The sequence below is a fragment of the Thamnophis sirtalis genome, unplaced genomic scaffold, assembly GCF_051295495.1.
Source record: "Thamnophis sirtalis isolate CommonGarterSnake01/CBP01778 unplaced genomic scaffold, rThaSir2_p1.2 scaffold_7, whole genome shotgun sequence".
Classification (NCBI taxonomy): domain Eukaryota; kingdom Metazoa; phylum Chordata; class Lepidosauria; order Squamata; family Natricidae; genus Thamnophis; species Thamnophis sirtalis.
In genome coordinates, this window is record NW_028261387.1 from 60,987,531 (window position 1) to 61,003,917 (window position 16,387).

Consider the following 16,387-nt stretch of genomic DNA (forward strand, 5'->3'; position numbering starts at 1 on the left):
ATGAAAGAGGAAATAAAGGAAGTTACCAAAAGTTGAAGAATGTATTTATTTAACTTCTTCTGCAAGTTGCAGAATAGGTTAAATAAATTAATGACGAAAGTGGACATTTTTAGAAGGTAAAATGGAAATAATAAATAGAGAGCTGAAAAAGGACTTAGACAATCTGGCATTACTAGAATTGAGAGGAAGAGAATTTTGCTTGAGGCTTAGAGCAATTCCAAGTATCCTGGAGAAGATACAGAGAAAAAGTGGTTCAATCTTTAAAAAACTTTATGGACTGAAGATGATATGGAGGTAAAAATTGACAAAGTGTATAGAATTAACATACAATTTTTGAAATAAAGAAATGTACCCAGGGTAGAGGTGGGTTCCTACCAGTTAGGACCAGTTCGGCCAAGTAGCTAGTAACTTGGTCTACCATGCCCACGAACTGGTTCTATAGGTGGCGCTGTAGGTGCCGCCATCTTGTTTTTTTGCTTCTGTGCATGCGCAGAAACATTTTTTTACTACTGTGCATGCACGCATAGCGTGCATCAAGCACAAAGTATACGCGCACCCAAAGTGCATCCCTGAAGAAATTGGTAGTAGCAGAATCCGGAACACACCCCTGATCCAGGGATAATGCTGAGCACTTTTAGCAGGATGAATACTTGAGGCCAAGTGTTGCAGCAGCATTTTACTACCAGATTGAAGACTAATAATGCCTATTGTACTTAAAGAAATCCTAATTTGAATACTGCACAAATGAAAATAGTTTTTTTTTTTAACTAACAAACTGAAACAGAAAAAAAAGCTATCATTTCAATGGAATAAATTAGAAGGAGTGATCTTCACTTTTAAATAATAGAGGTTAAGTTGAATTCTGTTCAAAAAAGCAAGCAAATTTCTAGAAAAAAATAATGGAGAGTTGGAAGAAATGCAAATGGATGGAAATATTAATGGGAAAAGTAAAGGATTTGGGTGCCTTAGCTGATTTAAAATTAACAAAAAAGATAAATATGTAAATAAAAAATATAAAAATGGAAAACTAAATGAAACTGTTGGAAATAAATTGGTTTTAAGAGAAAGAAGTAAAATATCTAGGTATTACTATGACTAATATAAATGGTATGCTATTTCAGAAGAATTAAATTAAAACAGGGGATGAAATTAGAAAAGACATGTTAAGATGAGAGAAAAACCAAATTATTATTGCTGGGAAGAATCTCTGTTATAAAAATGAATGTCCTGCATAAATTGATGTTTTTGTTTCAAACAATACGTATTTTAACAATTGATGAACCATTTATGTGATGGCAGAAATATATATCTAGTTTGTATGGCAGGAAAAGAAGGCAAGATATAAAGTCTTCAAGATGCAAAGGGACAAGGGGGATTAGGATTACCTGCTTTAAAACTGTAATATCTGTACCCAGATATTTGGGTTGGATAAAAGAGTAGGTATTGCTGAAAAATAAAAGAATTTTAGAAGTGTACAATTTTAGAAGTGTACAATCTGAGGTTTGGATGGCATGTTTTTAATGGTATAATTAAGCTATGGCTAATTATATTTTAAAAATCACTCTGTTAGACATGCCATATTGATAATATGGAATAGATATAAATCTAGACTGTACCCAAAAATTACTTTTAAGGGTTTCAGCACAAGAAGCATTTTATAGGAAAATAACAGCAGGTAAAGAGAATTTGTTAACTATTGACAATGTTAGATCATGGAGAATATAAGATGAAGTCAAAAGAACAATTCACTGAAGAGCAACTTATTTTTCAGAGATTTTTGTTCTATGACAAAAATTCAAGGTAAATTACAGGAATTTTGGAAATGAACAACAAAAGACAAAATTTCAAGTTGAATTATATGTAGATGATGAACATGTAATCGCCAAAATGAGCAAACTCTTGCTGAAGTTTGAAATGGAGGACAAACAAGTGAAAGAAGGTATGACAAAATGAGCTAACCATATTAGACACAATGTATTGTTGGGAAAGTGAGAAAATGTGTTTGAAAGGACTGAAATTCACATTATTGTAATAATGAAAAAGAATATTTCTATAAAATGATGTACTATTGATATATGACTCCATAAAAATTAGCCAGACTATATAAGGGTATTTCAAATTTATATTGGAAATATGGGTTATTTTATCATGCCTAATACACTTGTTAAAAAGCCAGATAATTTTGAGCTTAAATACATACACTGTTAATTTTTTTTTTAAAGATTAAGATTTAACTGAAACCAGAACTTTTCTTGTTGGGATTAATGAACAGACAATTAGAAAAGAGCCATGGAAGACTATTTTTATATATTATGTCTGCTATAAGACTACCATATGCACAAAAATGGAAAGACTTTGATATATCATATTCACAATGGAAGAATGCTTGGCAACAATGATGGAACTAACAAAGAGGCAAACTTAACTTGTTTGCTTAGAGAAAAACCAACTATTTTATCAGTGTCTGTAAATCTCTTATAGACTTTTTGCTGAAAAGGAGGAAAAGATAAACGTGATTTATGGCTTGGATGATTAGAAAGTTGTCTATTTCCCATTATCACATTATTGGGAAAAATACAAAATGCTCCTCATAATCAAATCAATCTTTGCAAGAGTTCTTCCTTTTCCAACTTTGTTCATGCTACAAATGTCAAGAAGCAACTTTTCAGAATCATTTATTTCTTCTTTTCCAAATATGGTTTTATTAATTTGGTTTAAATATAATGAATTATATTTTTTATATTTTAATTATTTATATATAATTATATTTCCTTATACATACACCAGCAAACAATAACACATCAAGGGAAAGTGTTTAAGTGCAGATTATTTAAAGACTGTAACAGAAGGCAGATGTTCAGATATCAACACCATCTCTCTAATGGTTTATAATCTCCAGTTTTTTGATCTGATCCCCCCAAATACACATTCTTATTTTTTCCCAAATCTATTTAGAGAATAAACAAACCACTCCTAAGCCACTATTTTTGTTCGTTAAAAAGAATGAGGTAAAATACTGAAACTAATGAGACAGTTATTTTTGTTTTTGAAAAATGCTTACAGGGATATCAAGTGCCAATATACACAGAGCTGAACTCTGTATATAGCTTCTGAGATCATGAATTTTAAAGCCTGTTGTGGGATTGCAGCATTCTGAAATTAGGAGTATTTTGTAGAGCTTTTTTGATATGGAATAAAAGAAGTGGGTGGCTTCTTGTCTCACATTCTTCTCTAATATTTGAGATTTTTAACTTCTCCATAAAGTTCTTCATACCCAGCTGTTACATTTTAGTAGCTAATGGGCAGGTTCAGCTACAGCTCTTAACTGTCCATTTCTCCCACTCTGCCTCCCCACCTCTCATTATTTCGAATAAGGCTTAAGAGCCTTCTAGTAAAAGCTGCTATCACTAGATTTTGCTTTTCCTGAAAGATGAGTTTTCAAAAGTGCCTAGTTCTCTTACAAATCTTGCTGTGCTGGAATTCTGGCTATTCCAACCTTCTTAATAATGTTCTGGGACTCTAACCTGTATGAAGTTTTTGCTTGTGGTAGCTATGGAGAACTGGCAAGGGTAGATTTTCCGAGCCTGCTCTCCTAACATTCGACAGTGGTCCATGTTATAAAAGGAATATTGAGCTACATGAGGGGAGAAAAAACTTGTTTTGAAAGACAGAGAAACCATCTCTATCACAGAATTAATAGGCAACTTATGTTGGGCTTCATATTATTCCTCCTTTGCTTTGCTTTCCTTCTGTTAACAATATGTCTGAAATGATTTTATGCATTAATGTTCAAGCAGCCGATTTCTACTTAGGAGCCCATTTGAGAGCATATAAAGTAGGAAAAATGCAGGGTAGAAACCCTGGTTAGAGAGCCAAGAATTCATTTTAAACTACTAACTCTGGGTACCAATATCAAGGGAAAGATAAAATGACAGAGGGTATGAATTTGACTTTAGTGGTGACCTTTGCCTCCTACCTACCTGCCACCACAGATGGTATTTTAGCTAAAACACAGCCCTATCCCGAGGAGCCAAAGGGCAGTAGCTTGGCAAGTTTGTTCTGCTGTTTTGGGCTCTGGAAGTAGAATACAGCAATGGGTGTGTGCAGACATAGACAGAAGGCTGTATATCCAGTCTAGCAGAGGGCGTGCCTGCTCAATGATTCACAGGAGAGCAGAGTGTGGAGAAAGAGCAGCTGTCAGCAGAGGACCGTATGGCAAGGAGGGCTCCCTGAGATTCTACACTCCACTGAGACTGTTTTGCTGCTGATTGCTGTTTTTGCCTTGCTTTGTTTTTTAAAGTTTCAAAGGATAGGTGACATTCATCTTGGCACCACCATCTGCAACCATGCTTCACTCTCCACTGAAAACCGCTCTGGCATATGAGTGCTTCCAAGATCAGGCCAATTCAACTTTAGCTTTGCCTTCAGATCACAAGTTAAAAACAAGAGGGACAGGAAAACAAAGGGTCCAGGAACAGGTGTTGATGACCGTCAAGCGGCAGAAGCAAAAGTCCTCCCTTTCATCAGCATCAAATGCGGCAGGTCACTCCAACCGAGGTAAATATCTACCGCTACTATGAATTACAAGGGATGCTGGCTGGGGTGTGATAACTTTGGCTAACATGGTCACTCTCCGTAGAATGCCACTGCATATTTTAGGATAATTGGAATTCACTCAAGCACTTTATGTAGTTGCTTTTGGTTCTGCCTGCAGAATTGTGTGATGAAATTGGAGGAATGTCTTGCACTGTTTGGTAGGATGAGCGTACACATAAGAGTTTTGAGTCCTTGACTTTCTGCTTTGCAATTTAATGTTTGTGATGTTGCAGAAGCTCCAAAGCAGCTCCAGTTAAATTTATTAAGGCTGAAGGTTTCAATCTGGACTGCACAAGGTGATTCTGAGTGCAGATGCTTCTGTTTGAAATAGAAAGTTGGGAGTACCAAAATCTGCTTAGCTTTATCAATATCAAGCTTCTGTGATACTATTGTTCTTTGGCTGGAATGAAACCAACAGAGTAATTACAGGGACAGTTGGATTGATTAAGCTTTTCTAGATCTCACCAACTTCAACAAAAGAATAAAGCATTTCCAAGTTTAACATTCTCCATTAAAGTTAATAAAAATGTAATGCATAATTTTATTTCAATATTAGGTTTTGAGACTGATTGTGATTTCAATTGGACTTTGTTTATGTTTACATGGGGAAAAAGTATGTGTATACAGAAAAGTTGTATAAATTGCACATCTATGGATGTATTGCTGAGAGTCAGATTAAATGATTCTGATGTTGTTAATTCTTTGGACCACCCTCTAAATACATTTTAACATTCCATTGATGTAGGAATTTTATATCTTATGTTTTGTGTCTATTATCATGAAACACAATCTGTAAAACCACAGGGGGAAAGCTTTATTGCCCAGAAAACACACAATTAATAATAGTCTGCACTGTTTTGTGTGTATGTGTGCCTCTTTCTAATTATAGCCCAAACCTGAAAACCTGGTCTTTGCTTCCCAGACTCCTGACAGTTATGCTTAGACTTGGAAATGTAAAGTCTAATTCTGGTGCACATTAAAACATTGTCTCTGTAATTTGAAACTGTGAAGTTTCATGGTTTCAGGCTTTTTTTAAAAAAAAATGCATTTAAAATATAAATTTTAAAATAATGTTTAAAATATGTATTTATGGCAGTTCATTGTCCTGGTTCAAATATATATTTATAAGGTAATATAGATTTTCACCACTCAAGTTGTGAAGAGCTTATGCTTAAGTCTTTTCACGCTGCTGATTACAAACACAAAATTATAATAAGCAATAGAGTTAATTGAAATCCTAGCAAAAGGCAGCCTGCTTAATGTTAGCATAAAAGATTGCTAGTGATCCTCAGGGAAAGCCAATAAGATACTATTTTCTACAACACAGGACTGTTAACTGAATAAAATAAGGATTGGTAACATTTGTCTGAATGTGGGATTGGCTACCTTCTCAGACTTGAAAGTTTTTTGCCTGCCAGAGTAGTCACCTTGGGAATTTATTTATTTTTTTTGGAAGGAAGGAAAACTAAGAATCTATGCCTTTTAAGGCTTGAAGATGATTGGTCATCTTGTTACATAATTTTCAGGATTTTCCAAAACACTTTAGCCATTCTCTTTGAAAGACAATTTAACCTTTATTCAAGTCATTTTCCAGATGGAGACCTCTGATTTTAAATCTTATTTGTTTCCAATCTCTCAATACCGCTACTCTGAATTTGGTACAAGGTGTGCTGGATCTTCTGCAACTATAGCTTCAAATAATGCTACCTCAGAATAGTATATTTCACTCAATAGTGAATTTCCTGAAATATAAAACAAGGAATTTCTGACTAAAGAAAGTCTATGGTAGGCCTTGAGTTATGTGTGGTTGTTTTAATAAACTGGATCATAGTATTTAGAAGATATTTTTTTGTTCAAGAGCCAATTCTGTTGATTTAGAGAACAGACCTTTTTTCAATTTCAATATCTTTGCTGAAGCAGAAATAACTTCTGAAGAAAATTTAGTTGCTAAATAGCATAAAAATATGGGGAAGTAGCAAGTCAGCAAGACATGATGAGGAATGGAGTTTCTTGAATTGATTTGGTTTTTCATTTCATAGATGCTACTTTTGCCTGTGAACTCTTTATTTTGGCTAAAAAAAAATCCAGTAGTAATATCATCCTGCTCTTAGTAGTTGTTCTACATTCAGCAAAACTTCCCAGAACTTTTTATTGGGAATGTGACAGTTTCATATCACCATTCATCCAAAAACATATTAATCCCAAACTGAACAAAAATGTGATTCATTCTGGTTATGAATATCAAACTTTTATTATTTGCTTATTCTGGATGAGCAACAGGGAAGGATTGCAGACACCATCAAATATCAGGTGTTGTCAGCCTTGGCTTTGGGTGGCCGGATTATCTCTGAGTTTACCTCTTGATGTAATATGGTGTCAGATAGCAAAATTACACACAACACAGATTCTTTCTTCTTCTCCCCCTCCTCACTCTCTTGCAAATGAGTAATAGGCTTTGAAAGCTAAAATCAGAGGGAAGGCTCCTTAACCTAAAACAATCCTTTGGTTATTCCACTGAAATTGTGAAAATCACTTCCCCAGTGTCTTTTCTCCCTGGCCTGATAAGTTAAAAGAGGGGATCCATGCATGTTTCCCCATGGGGACCTGAGCAGGGGTTGTGGGATAGGGTGGGAAAGGATTTAAACAGCCCCATTTTCATCACTAGTCAACTTACAACTACCATATACCAGTGTCATGAATCACTGGGGTTGTGGGAAAGGATTTAAACAGCCCCATTTTCACCACTAGTCAACCTACAACTACCATATACCAGTGTCATGAATCACTGGCATTGAATGTTTGTCAAGCCCACACATTGATTCCTTATTGATCCTGGAAGCCTTTTGTTTTTGGGTGTGCATCCGTCAACCTATTGCCATTGTGTGATTCCTGTTGCTTCCCAACCTGCATAGATAAATATTGAGCTAACTCAGGTTTCTAAAAAAAGGACTGAAAGGGGAGAGAGAGAAGGAGGGAGGGAGGGAGAGTGTGTCTACTCTATAGTACAGTTCTTATTTTCAGCTTTGCTAGAGGACATTTTGATGTCTTCTTCTCTATAGAAGAGAAGCCTAGTCTCTTCTTAGAAGAACCTAGAACCCTAGTCACCAAGTTAAAAGCCATTTGGGACACAATTAGAAAATTATCAGAAAATAATTTGATATCACAAGTGTTTTTTTAGTAAAGTTTCCACTGCATTTATAAGGCACATTTGGAAGATGTTGGTAGATAAGTTTAATTCTAATGCTTAATCATATAATAAACTTACAATTTTTATCTCAGTTGGAAAATTGCAGATATTTTTGTGGTGTATGTGTGTGGAAATAGAATGTTGTGAGCTAAAGAGTATTTAGACTTCAGAACAATTAATTGCCAATCACATCTTTAATTATTTGACTTATTGCAAGAGGAATTTAGATTGTCAAAAGCTGTGAAATACTGGAGATATATATATATATATATATATATATATATATATATATATATATATATATATATATATATATATATATATATATATATATATATATATATATATATATATATATATATATATATATATATATATATATATATATATATATATATATATATATATATATATATCTCCAGTATTTCTGGAGATTTCTGAATATACATTATATATATTACTTATATAATGTATATATAAGCCCTTTCCTGAAAATAAGCCTCCCCAAAAATATTACAATGAAGCAGCAATCATGAGGTAACCACACTTGCCACCTCCTGTACCTCAAAAATAATAAAACCTCCCCAAAAATAAGGCCAAGTGCTTATTTCAGGGTTCAAAAGAAAATAAGACCCTGTCTTATTTTTGGAGAAACACGGTGTGTGTGTGTGTGTGTGTGTGTGTGTGTGTGTGTGTATTCACACACACGCACACTGATATAAAAATGTTTGATTTCTTAATTTGTTTTAGAAGCACGAGCAGTATCTGGAATTCTCTAGATTCCAGATACTGGAAACCATTCAATCACTTTTTTAAATATTCAATATATTGAACATATATGATCTTAAAATAAGGTTAATTCAGAAAAAAGATTTGTTTCATGTCTATTGGCAACCTCAGAAAATATTTCTAAAGGGCTGGCTTCAACTTTGTTATGACAGAAGTACAAAATGATTGTGGGAGTACCACCACAATATAATACGGGGTTGCCCCAGAATTATCTATTTAGGTTTAATATTCATTTAGATAGTCAATGTGATTTGGGGAAATGAAAATACGATTTAAAGATGCAACACTATGAATTATATATCAAAGATTTGGAATTTGTCAGTTTAAGAAGAATTGTGGTTCCTGAGCAAAAAAATAAAAAACAAACATTTTTTATGATGGATAAATACTGCTTCCCCAATATACAATCGGGTTCACATTGTGCTCATAGTCCATCGATTAGCATAATGAAAAGTCATATGGGTATTAAAAGTCTGTGTGGTTAAGGTTTAATACAATGCTTAAAAATGTCTGTAATATTTTTCTTGTTTTTAATCATCTTTTTTCTATACAATAATACAAAAAGGCATTTATATACCAGAAGGAGCTCTGAATATATGCTTCAGATCTTGAAGACTAAAGACTTTCTAAGACTGATTAGCTTACATTTTCAAGCTATTATTAAGCACATCATTTTGAAATGTAGACTTATCTCAAAAAGAACAGTATCCCAAACTATTTATTTCTGTCACAGAATGAAATAATTTATAGATATCTAGTCTATAGTCATTTTGAATATAAATATATATTCCTTCCAGCTTTTTCCCTAGTTGTTAAATCTTACAAATATTTGCATTTAAATCTATGAACAATTTCTATTGCACATATTTTTCCCTAAAATGTTCTGACTCTATATTAAAAATGTATTTTGATCTTGATATTAGTCTTAAAAATATTATTGGCTGTTTTGCATAAAAAAATTAAAACTCAGCAGAATCTTCCTGCATAACTCATTTTTATTTAAATAATAAAATAATGAAATGAGAGATTTGCCTCATTTAAAACTATTGCAGTCACAATCAAAATCAGGATAGAATAAGTCTTTTTAAAAGGCAGCCATCTACTTTGTATTTCATATTACAGCTACTTGTGAGCTTTTAAAATACCTCTATAGGTTTTCCATTGCCAAGAAACAAAATTAAATCTTTCTGTAAGTTTCTAATTTGCTTAAAAAGTACCAAAACCAAAAGACAGAGGAAGAAGAATTTCAACTGAACTGAATATTTGAGATGTGTTATTTATGACAGGCTAGCATTTTCCACATTACAAAATATGTTGTACAATTTAAAAGGCTCTTATCAAGTGAACTTACATCTGAGGAGCAATAAATTACGAAAACTGGATGGTCATTTCAGTAGAATTCTGATGAAACTAATGATAAGTAACTACAGAAAATAACTTTAAACAGCTTCTCTGCCTGAAAAATTGTAAATGTAATACAAGAAAGTAGAATTAAGTTGAAATGGTAAACAATGACCAAAATTATAAGGAAGAAGCCAAATAGACCTGTTATCAGGTATTTTTATGCAGAATGTAGTCTATATGTTTCTTGTCAGCAGGTACATTAATGGGGTAAGCACGTTTTTTCATCATACTTCCATTTTGCAATTATTTCATATTAGTAAGCATTACTGAGCATTAATTTTGTACTCAACAGTAACTTATTAAAAACAAGAACAAATGACAAATATTAACTGATGCACAAAAATATATACTCAATACATTAAAAAAATAGCAGTTCTCTCTTTCCACATAAAAGAACAATGTAATATGTAGGCCAGCTTTAAGATAAAAAGGACTGAAAATGGGTAGATTTGTGGTGGAAATTAGCATATTTTAGGAAGTGAAAGAAAGGTATTGAGAATAAATTAGGATTTTACATTTTTTATAGTTAAATAAGATATAGAAATAAAATAAAATGTGTCAATTATAGAGCCATAAAATAAAACACTTTACATAGTTATAAAACAATATCAAGCTAAATAATGTGGAATAATGCTAAATAGTACAAGGCATACGGTTTTAAAGGGTTTTTATTTTTTCTCCTTTTTAGCTAGTCACATGTTTTGATAATATTGCTAACTTTTGTTAAAGATTACCAATCCATAATTAGAACATATTGAAGTCACTTTCTATATTACACTCTGGCAATTTTGTGTTCAGCATATTTCTTTTTTTAATGTCAAAATGTAACCGAGATGCAGCAATCTTCCTTTACTGGCACATACCAATAACACACATGAGTTTAAGTTGACATGCATATACATAGCTCCAAATAAATGGTTATTGTGCTTCTTTGATTTTACAGAATGAGCTAAACTCATGCTTGAATCTCAACTATTGAAATAAAGGGAGGTTAAATGCCATTAATTTTTGTTAGAACTTGTTGATAAGGAGAAAGATCTCTTGTTTCTTCGACCAAAACCTTCTTGTTTCTGTGTATAAATTGCAATGTAATATTTAGTCATGCATTATAAGACACAGAGTCATAAAAGAGATCAAAATGAGGTATAGATTGATATATGAAATCAGCATTTCTCTTGTCATTGTCTTTTTTTATTGTACAGATTTGCATGATTTTAGTGCTGGACAGACATTTTTCTTCCCATTTTGCTTTATTTTCTTTCATTTCTCATTTGGTTTGAATTGAAAGAATTTTTACATTCTTTCAAAGAAGAAAAGAATTCTGAGAAAGTCCTCAAGAATGGATTGTGGTATCTTTGCATGTACTGTATGTAATTACAAGATGGCTAACAGGTGCATGAGAATGTTCTGTCTCTATTTGTTCAATCATCCCTCTAGCAATGTATGACGTCCCTGACTTCCCACGCTTCAATTAAATCCTAGGGATGAGGCGACGAAGGAACTCCTCTGTTTGAGTGTTTTCAGTAGTAGTGCTTGAACATTTGGGAGGCGTCTTCCTCTTAAGAAATTATTGGAGTCTGCCCAAAATTTAATGGAATATTTAAAAATAATATTCATGCCTACCTCTATTATAGATGCTAATTAATAACATTACTGGTAATATAGAAATATTAATGATATAATAATGTTGATGATATAGTAATATTGCTATAATACATTTTTCAGCCCAAAGCAATAAAAAAAGAAAAAACAATAGAACTTTTGGTCCCATTCAGAAGAGAAAATATAAGTAGACTACTAATTTCAACTGGTTTTCAACACTGTTGATGAAGAATCTTGACAACACTTGGAGGTATAATCGAGTTCTTTTCTCCATGAATGTTTTTCCCAGGAAGAATCACCTAAGGCTACTATTTTGTTTTGGCTAATAGTACTATTAGTAGCCTTTTAAATATCTATGGAAAGTAAATTATAATAGCTTTTTTGTGAACAAGCAGACAAGAAGTATAGGTTTTAAAAAGCCCAAATTCCTAGCTCAAGAAGAATAGGAAATGTTGAAACTTTTTACATTTTTTGAACTTTATGAATGCTGCTTATGACTTCAGCTGCTAAGGTGCATCTCTGGATGCAATGTATAAAGTGAATTTCTTTGTGTATTTGGAAACAATCTGGCATAATGATCTCACAGTGCTTTGTAAATTGGCACATTGTAGAGGGCTTTATTGGTTTATATAGAACACCTGAGTAAGTAATATAAGTCCAGGACAAGATAAAGTTAAAATAACTGAATGTATGAGGGGCCAATCTGGATCAGTCACTGGGATCAGACAAAACCTCTGGTCCCAGTGACTGCCCCAAACTGGATCCTGCAACATTATCCTGGGGCAAGTAAATTCATCTTCATTCGTAAATGTATGAGACTCAGCATCGGTTGAGTCTAGACATACAGGCCTAGAATAAAATAGAAATTATATAGAATATGTATAACATTTGATTTATAATATTTGATTTCTTTTATACATTAAAAATTGTGATCAATGATCCAGTCCTAAACTGTTAGAACTGTTAGGTGCTCCAAAAATCAGCCAATGTCATGTGTTCATATAGGGCTTTTAAAAGTAAATAAAAACTGATAACACTAACCTGATAGCCAAAAATGCGGAGTCTGCTTGCAAATGATCTGCTAGTTATAAAAGTCAATGGATGCAATGAAAAAAATGGAACTAAAATTAAACATAAAGAATTCCAAACTAATGACATCAGTATAATAACCAGCCTGAGAAATGACAATGAAGTTATCAAAGTGAGTAGTTTCTGCTTTTGAGGATCAACCATCAACAATAAAGGAACCAGCAATCAAGAAAAAAACTGCAGAACCATAGACAGCCAAGAAGTCAAACAAATAGATAATGAAAAAATCAACTTGGGTTATCATTCAAGGCACAAATGAACATGCTTAAGTTTTCCTACTTTGGACACATTACGCAAAGATTTATCTCTCTGGGGAAGGGTCTAATGCTGACGAAGAGGAAAGGTGGATAGATAAATAGTTGGAATAGGCATTGAGCAAATACAGAAAATCTAAGCAATGAGTCAAAGGGAAGGACTTTGGGAAACAGCATGGAGAAACATACCTTTTCAGAAAGTAGAAGTAGATGCTTATCTACTTCTATACCATATTAGGGCTTCTGAATCAAGTTAGTATATTGTTGACTTTTTTAACCTATTCTCCAAATGCCATGCTCTGAGATGCCAGAAAATGAGATAGTGATGGCTCATAGTCTGATTTTTTTTCTTTAGAGCTATTAAGCAGTATTTATCATGTATCTGTAACATACTATATTAGCATTTACATGCCCAATTGATCCTGTCAAACATTTTGGGGACCTGTGCCAAAGTTTTGCAAAAGTGTTCTGACCCCTGTGTGTTTGGAGATATAACTTTCTTATTTGTAGTAAACAGGTTTAACATAACTGTGTTCTAGAAACATATTTCTCCAAAGGCATGGTTTGAAGGAATGGTGGTAGTTAGATGTGCATCTACAGATGTAAATTATACAAATGCAGGAGAAAAAACAGGTACAATAGTGCTTACGGCACAGGTAAAGTTGTCAGCCTATAATAACCTCAGGGTTAGGTCATTCAGTTCTTTGATGGATGTCTTTATTGTTTTAATGTTTTTAAATTGTTTCAATTGTTTCATAATTTTAGTTCTAGAATTGTAAGTCATATAGAGTCACTTGGTTGAGTTGAAGAGGGAAGAAGGGAGAAGTTAGAATAAACATAATTAAAAAGTAACTACAGGGTAAATTAGTGTCTTCTTCTTCTCTCCTCCTCCCCCTCCTCCTCCTTTTTCTGCATCAACAACCCCTGAAAGAGCAGATCCACAACATAGGACAACTCCTGGCCTCAAGTTACTGTCAGATAGGCAGATAAAGTCTATGTCTATACCAGTTACCCAGATTAAGATGGTGTGAAAATTGTGAGTCTCCTGCCTTATCACTACCCAATGGAATAATACATGAGCTAGCTTTGAAGATTATTTGAACACTGCAAATGGTTCAAAGTGCAGTGGCCTGCTTATTGGTAAATCTGATGTGCCAACCACATAAGACCTGTTTTGTGGTCATTGTTTTTCTTACTAACAGCTTTTCAAGTGAAATATTCAAGTGAAATATTCATTTTAACCTATTATGCCCTGCAAAACTACTTTAGTTATTTAAAACTCGATGGGGAGATGCAACTAAAGTTTTGCCATTTCAGTCCCCATATTTTGAAAGGTTTCTTTCATAAGGTTAGGTTAGCACTTACACAGGTGGCCTTCTGAAAACTGTTGAAGACCAAATGTGACAGCAGACTTTTGGTGGATGAAAATTGTTCCATTGAGCCTGTTCGTACTTACTTATTTTTATTCTGCTTTTACTGATTGATAAGGAGCCCTAGTGTTGCAGTGGTTAAAGTGCAGTAGTGCAGGCAAACCCTTCACACAGTCTGGAGTTTGATCAGTTGAGGAGATGACGAGGCAGAGCCTGAGAAAGGAGTCAAACACGTTTTCAGCCTTGAGTCTCTTCGTGCACACACGAGATCTAAATTTAGCCCAACTTGAATTCCACTGACTCTTATCTACTGCCAATTTGCTTTGACCATTAGTAGTTCAGATTCTTGTAGAGAGTTTAAACTTGTAATAAAATCTTATATCAGGGGTGAAATCAACTTACCTTCGCTACCGGTTTGCAAATGTGAGCACATGCGCGCGCCACCTTTCCACATGCACGGAACTTTTCGCACATGTGCAGAGCGTCAAAAATGGGACATGATGACGTCCAGGTGGTGGGCGGGCATCACGCCACCACCGCTACCGGTTCACCTGTACCAGATAGAACCATCTGAATTGCACCACTGCCTTATATACATTTGAACTGCCTGAGTTTCCTGATTTCCACACTTGACACTCAGCCTTCCATCCTTATGAAGTTGGTAAAATGAGGGCCCAGATTGTTGGGGCAATATGCAAATAATGCTTACATTATAAAACATTCAGAGAGTGTTGTATATAAGCCTAAATGCTATTGCTATTGCTTTACAGTGTGTAGGCACAGTTGCTATTTTTCTGATAATGAATTTTCAAGAGTTGTTAATATTGCGATGGTATCATAATATAATAAATATATTATAAACACAATATCTATACAACACACCTATAAAACAGCCAGATATTGTAAATTACTTCACTTTGGAATTCTTGTAACCTTTGATGGAAATTCATTGCTTAGAAAGTTCATTGCTTTAACCTTTAACCTTAAATGCTATTCATTTCCTTTAATCAGATTTTGAGTGTCTCCCACTGAGGCACATTGTCAGTGAAATTTTTGGAAGTCAAAAATCATTTTAGACATTATCTCTGTAATTAGCTATTAAGGATTTATTCAAGTCTACTCTTTATTGCTGAGGTGACGAAGACTTTGATTCAATATTTCTATATTATACTTTTCCATGGCAGTCAAGGTGGTATAGTGGTTAAGCTGCTGGACTTCACTGTGAAGCCAAATAAGTGATTTTAGGCCATTTACTATGACTCAGCCTAGGCTGGGAGAAAAGATATATATATATACCTGACCTGCAGAATCATAGATAATGATCCATAACAATCAATAAAAAGGCCTTCATCTTGTAGTGGATGATAATGAAGATTATTAATAATTATTAATAATGATAATATTGTGCTGCACATAGGATCAGAAAAACCTATTTAGGATAAAAGTGGTCAATATGTTATTCATGGGCCTATAACAGCACATCTTAATGGTATCTATGAAACATCCACATGAGAAAAGCACACTAACTATAAATTAAAATAGCTTGCATATTGAATATTGTGAAATTTTAGCAAACTCAATATGACATTTAATGAGTAAGATTATCAAAATCTGATATGATTTTTCTGCTTTTAAAATGCTGAAAATTGTTGAGACCTCTGGCATTGTCCAACATTAATCCTGATGTCCATTGTTTGAAAAATATGGCTTTCCATTGATTTAGGGACCATTCCATGGACACTGTTTCCTCATAGTGAGGAGTAGTGGTGAGCAGATGAAGACAATTCACCAAGATTCAAAATTGTTTCAATAAAAAGACATGTCTTTGTACCGGCTTCTTCGTATAAGATCAATAGCTAACATGAATATAATAAAACAGTTAAATGTAATAAACGTCTTTGATTTTTGTTTGTTTGTTCTTTGTTTCTCCTATTGCTAAGGCTGCCCACTTGCCAACTAATGGGCAATTATAAAAGGATTAAAAACATCTAGCAGGAATAAAAAAGAATTATAGCAATGAAAACAAATGGAGGCACACTCCCTTGAGGGATGACGGGCTCAAAAGACATAACATAGGTTTGCACATCATACTTCCC

General features: G+C 33.7%; 1 protein-coding gene across 1 annotated transcript in view; it reads left to right on the forward strand.

The window, feature by feature from the left end:
- Nucleotides 1–4,187: 4,187 nt before the first annotated feature.
- PKP1 (plakophilin 1) overlaps nt 4,188–16,387 on the forward strand; it is a 48,341-nt gene continuing 36,141 nt past the window's right edge. Inside the window, exon 1 of the mRNA XM_014053928.2 lies at nt 4,188–4,557. Coding sequence (XP_013909403.2) covers nt 4,347–4,557 — 211 coding nt within the window. The 5' untranslated portion in view covers nt 4,188–4,346. The remainder of the gene's footprint in view (nt 4,558–16,387) is intronic.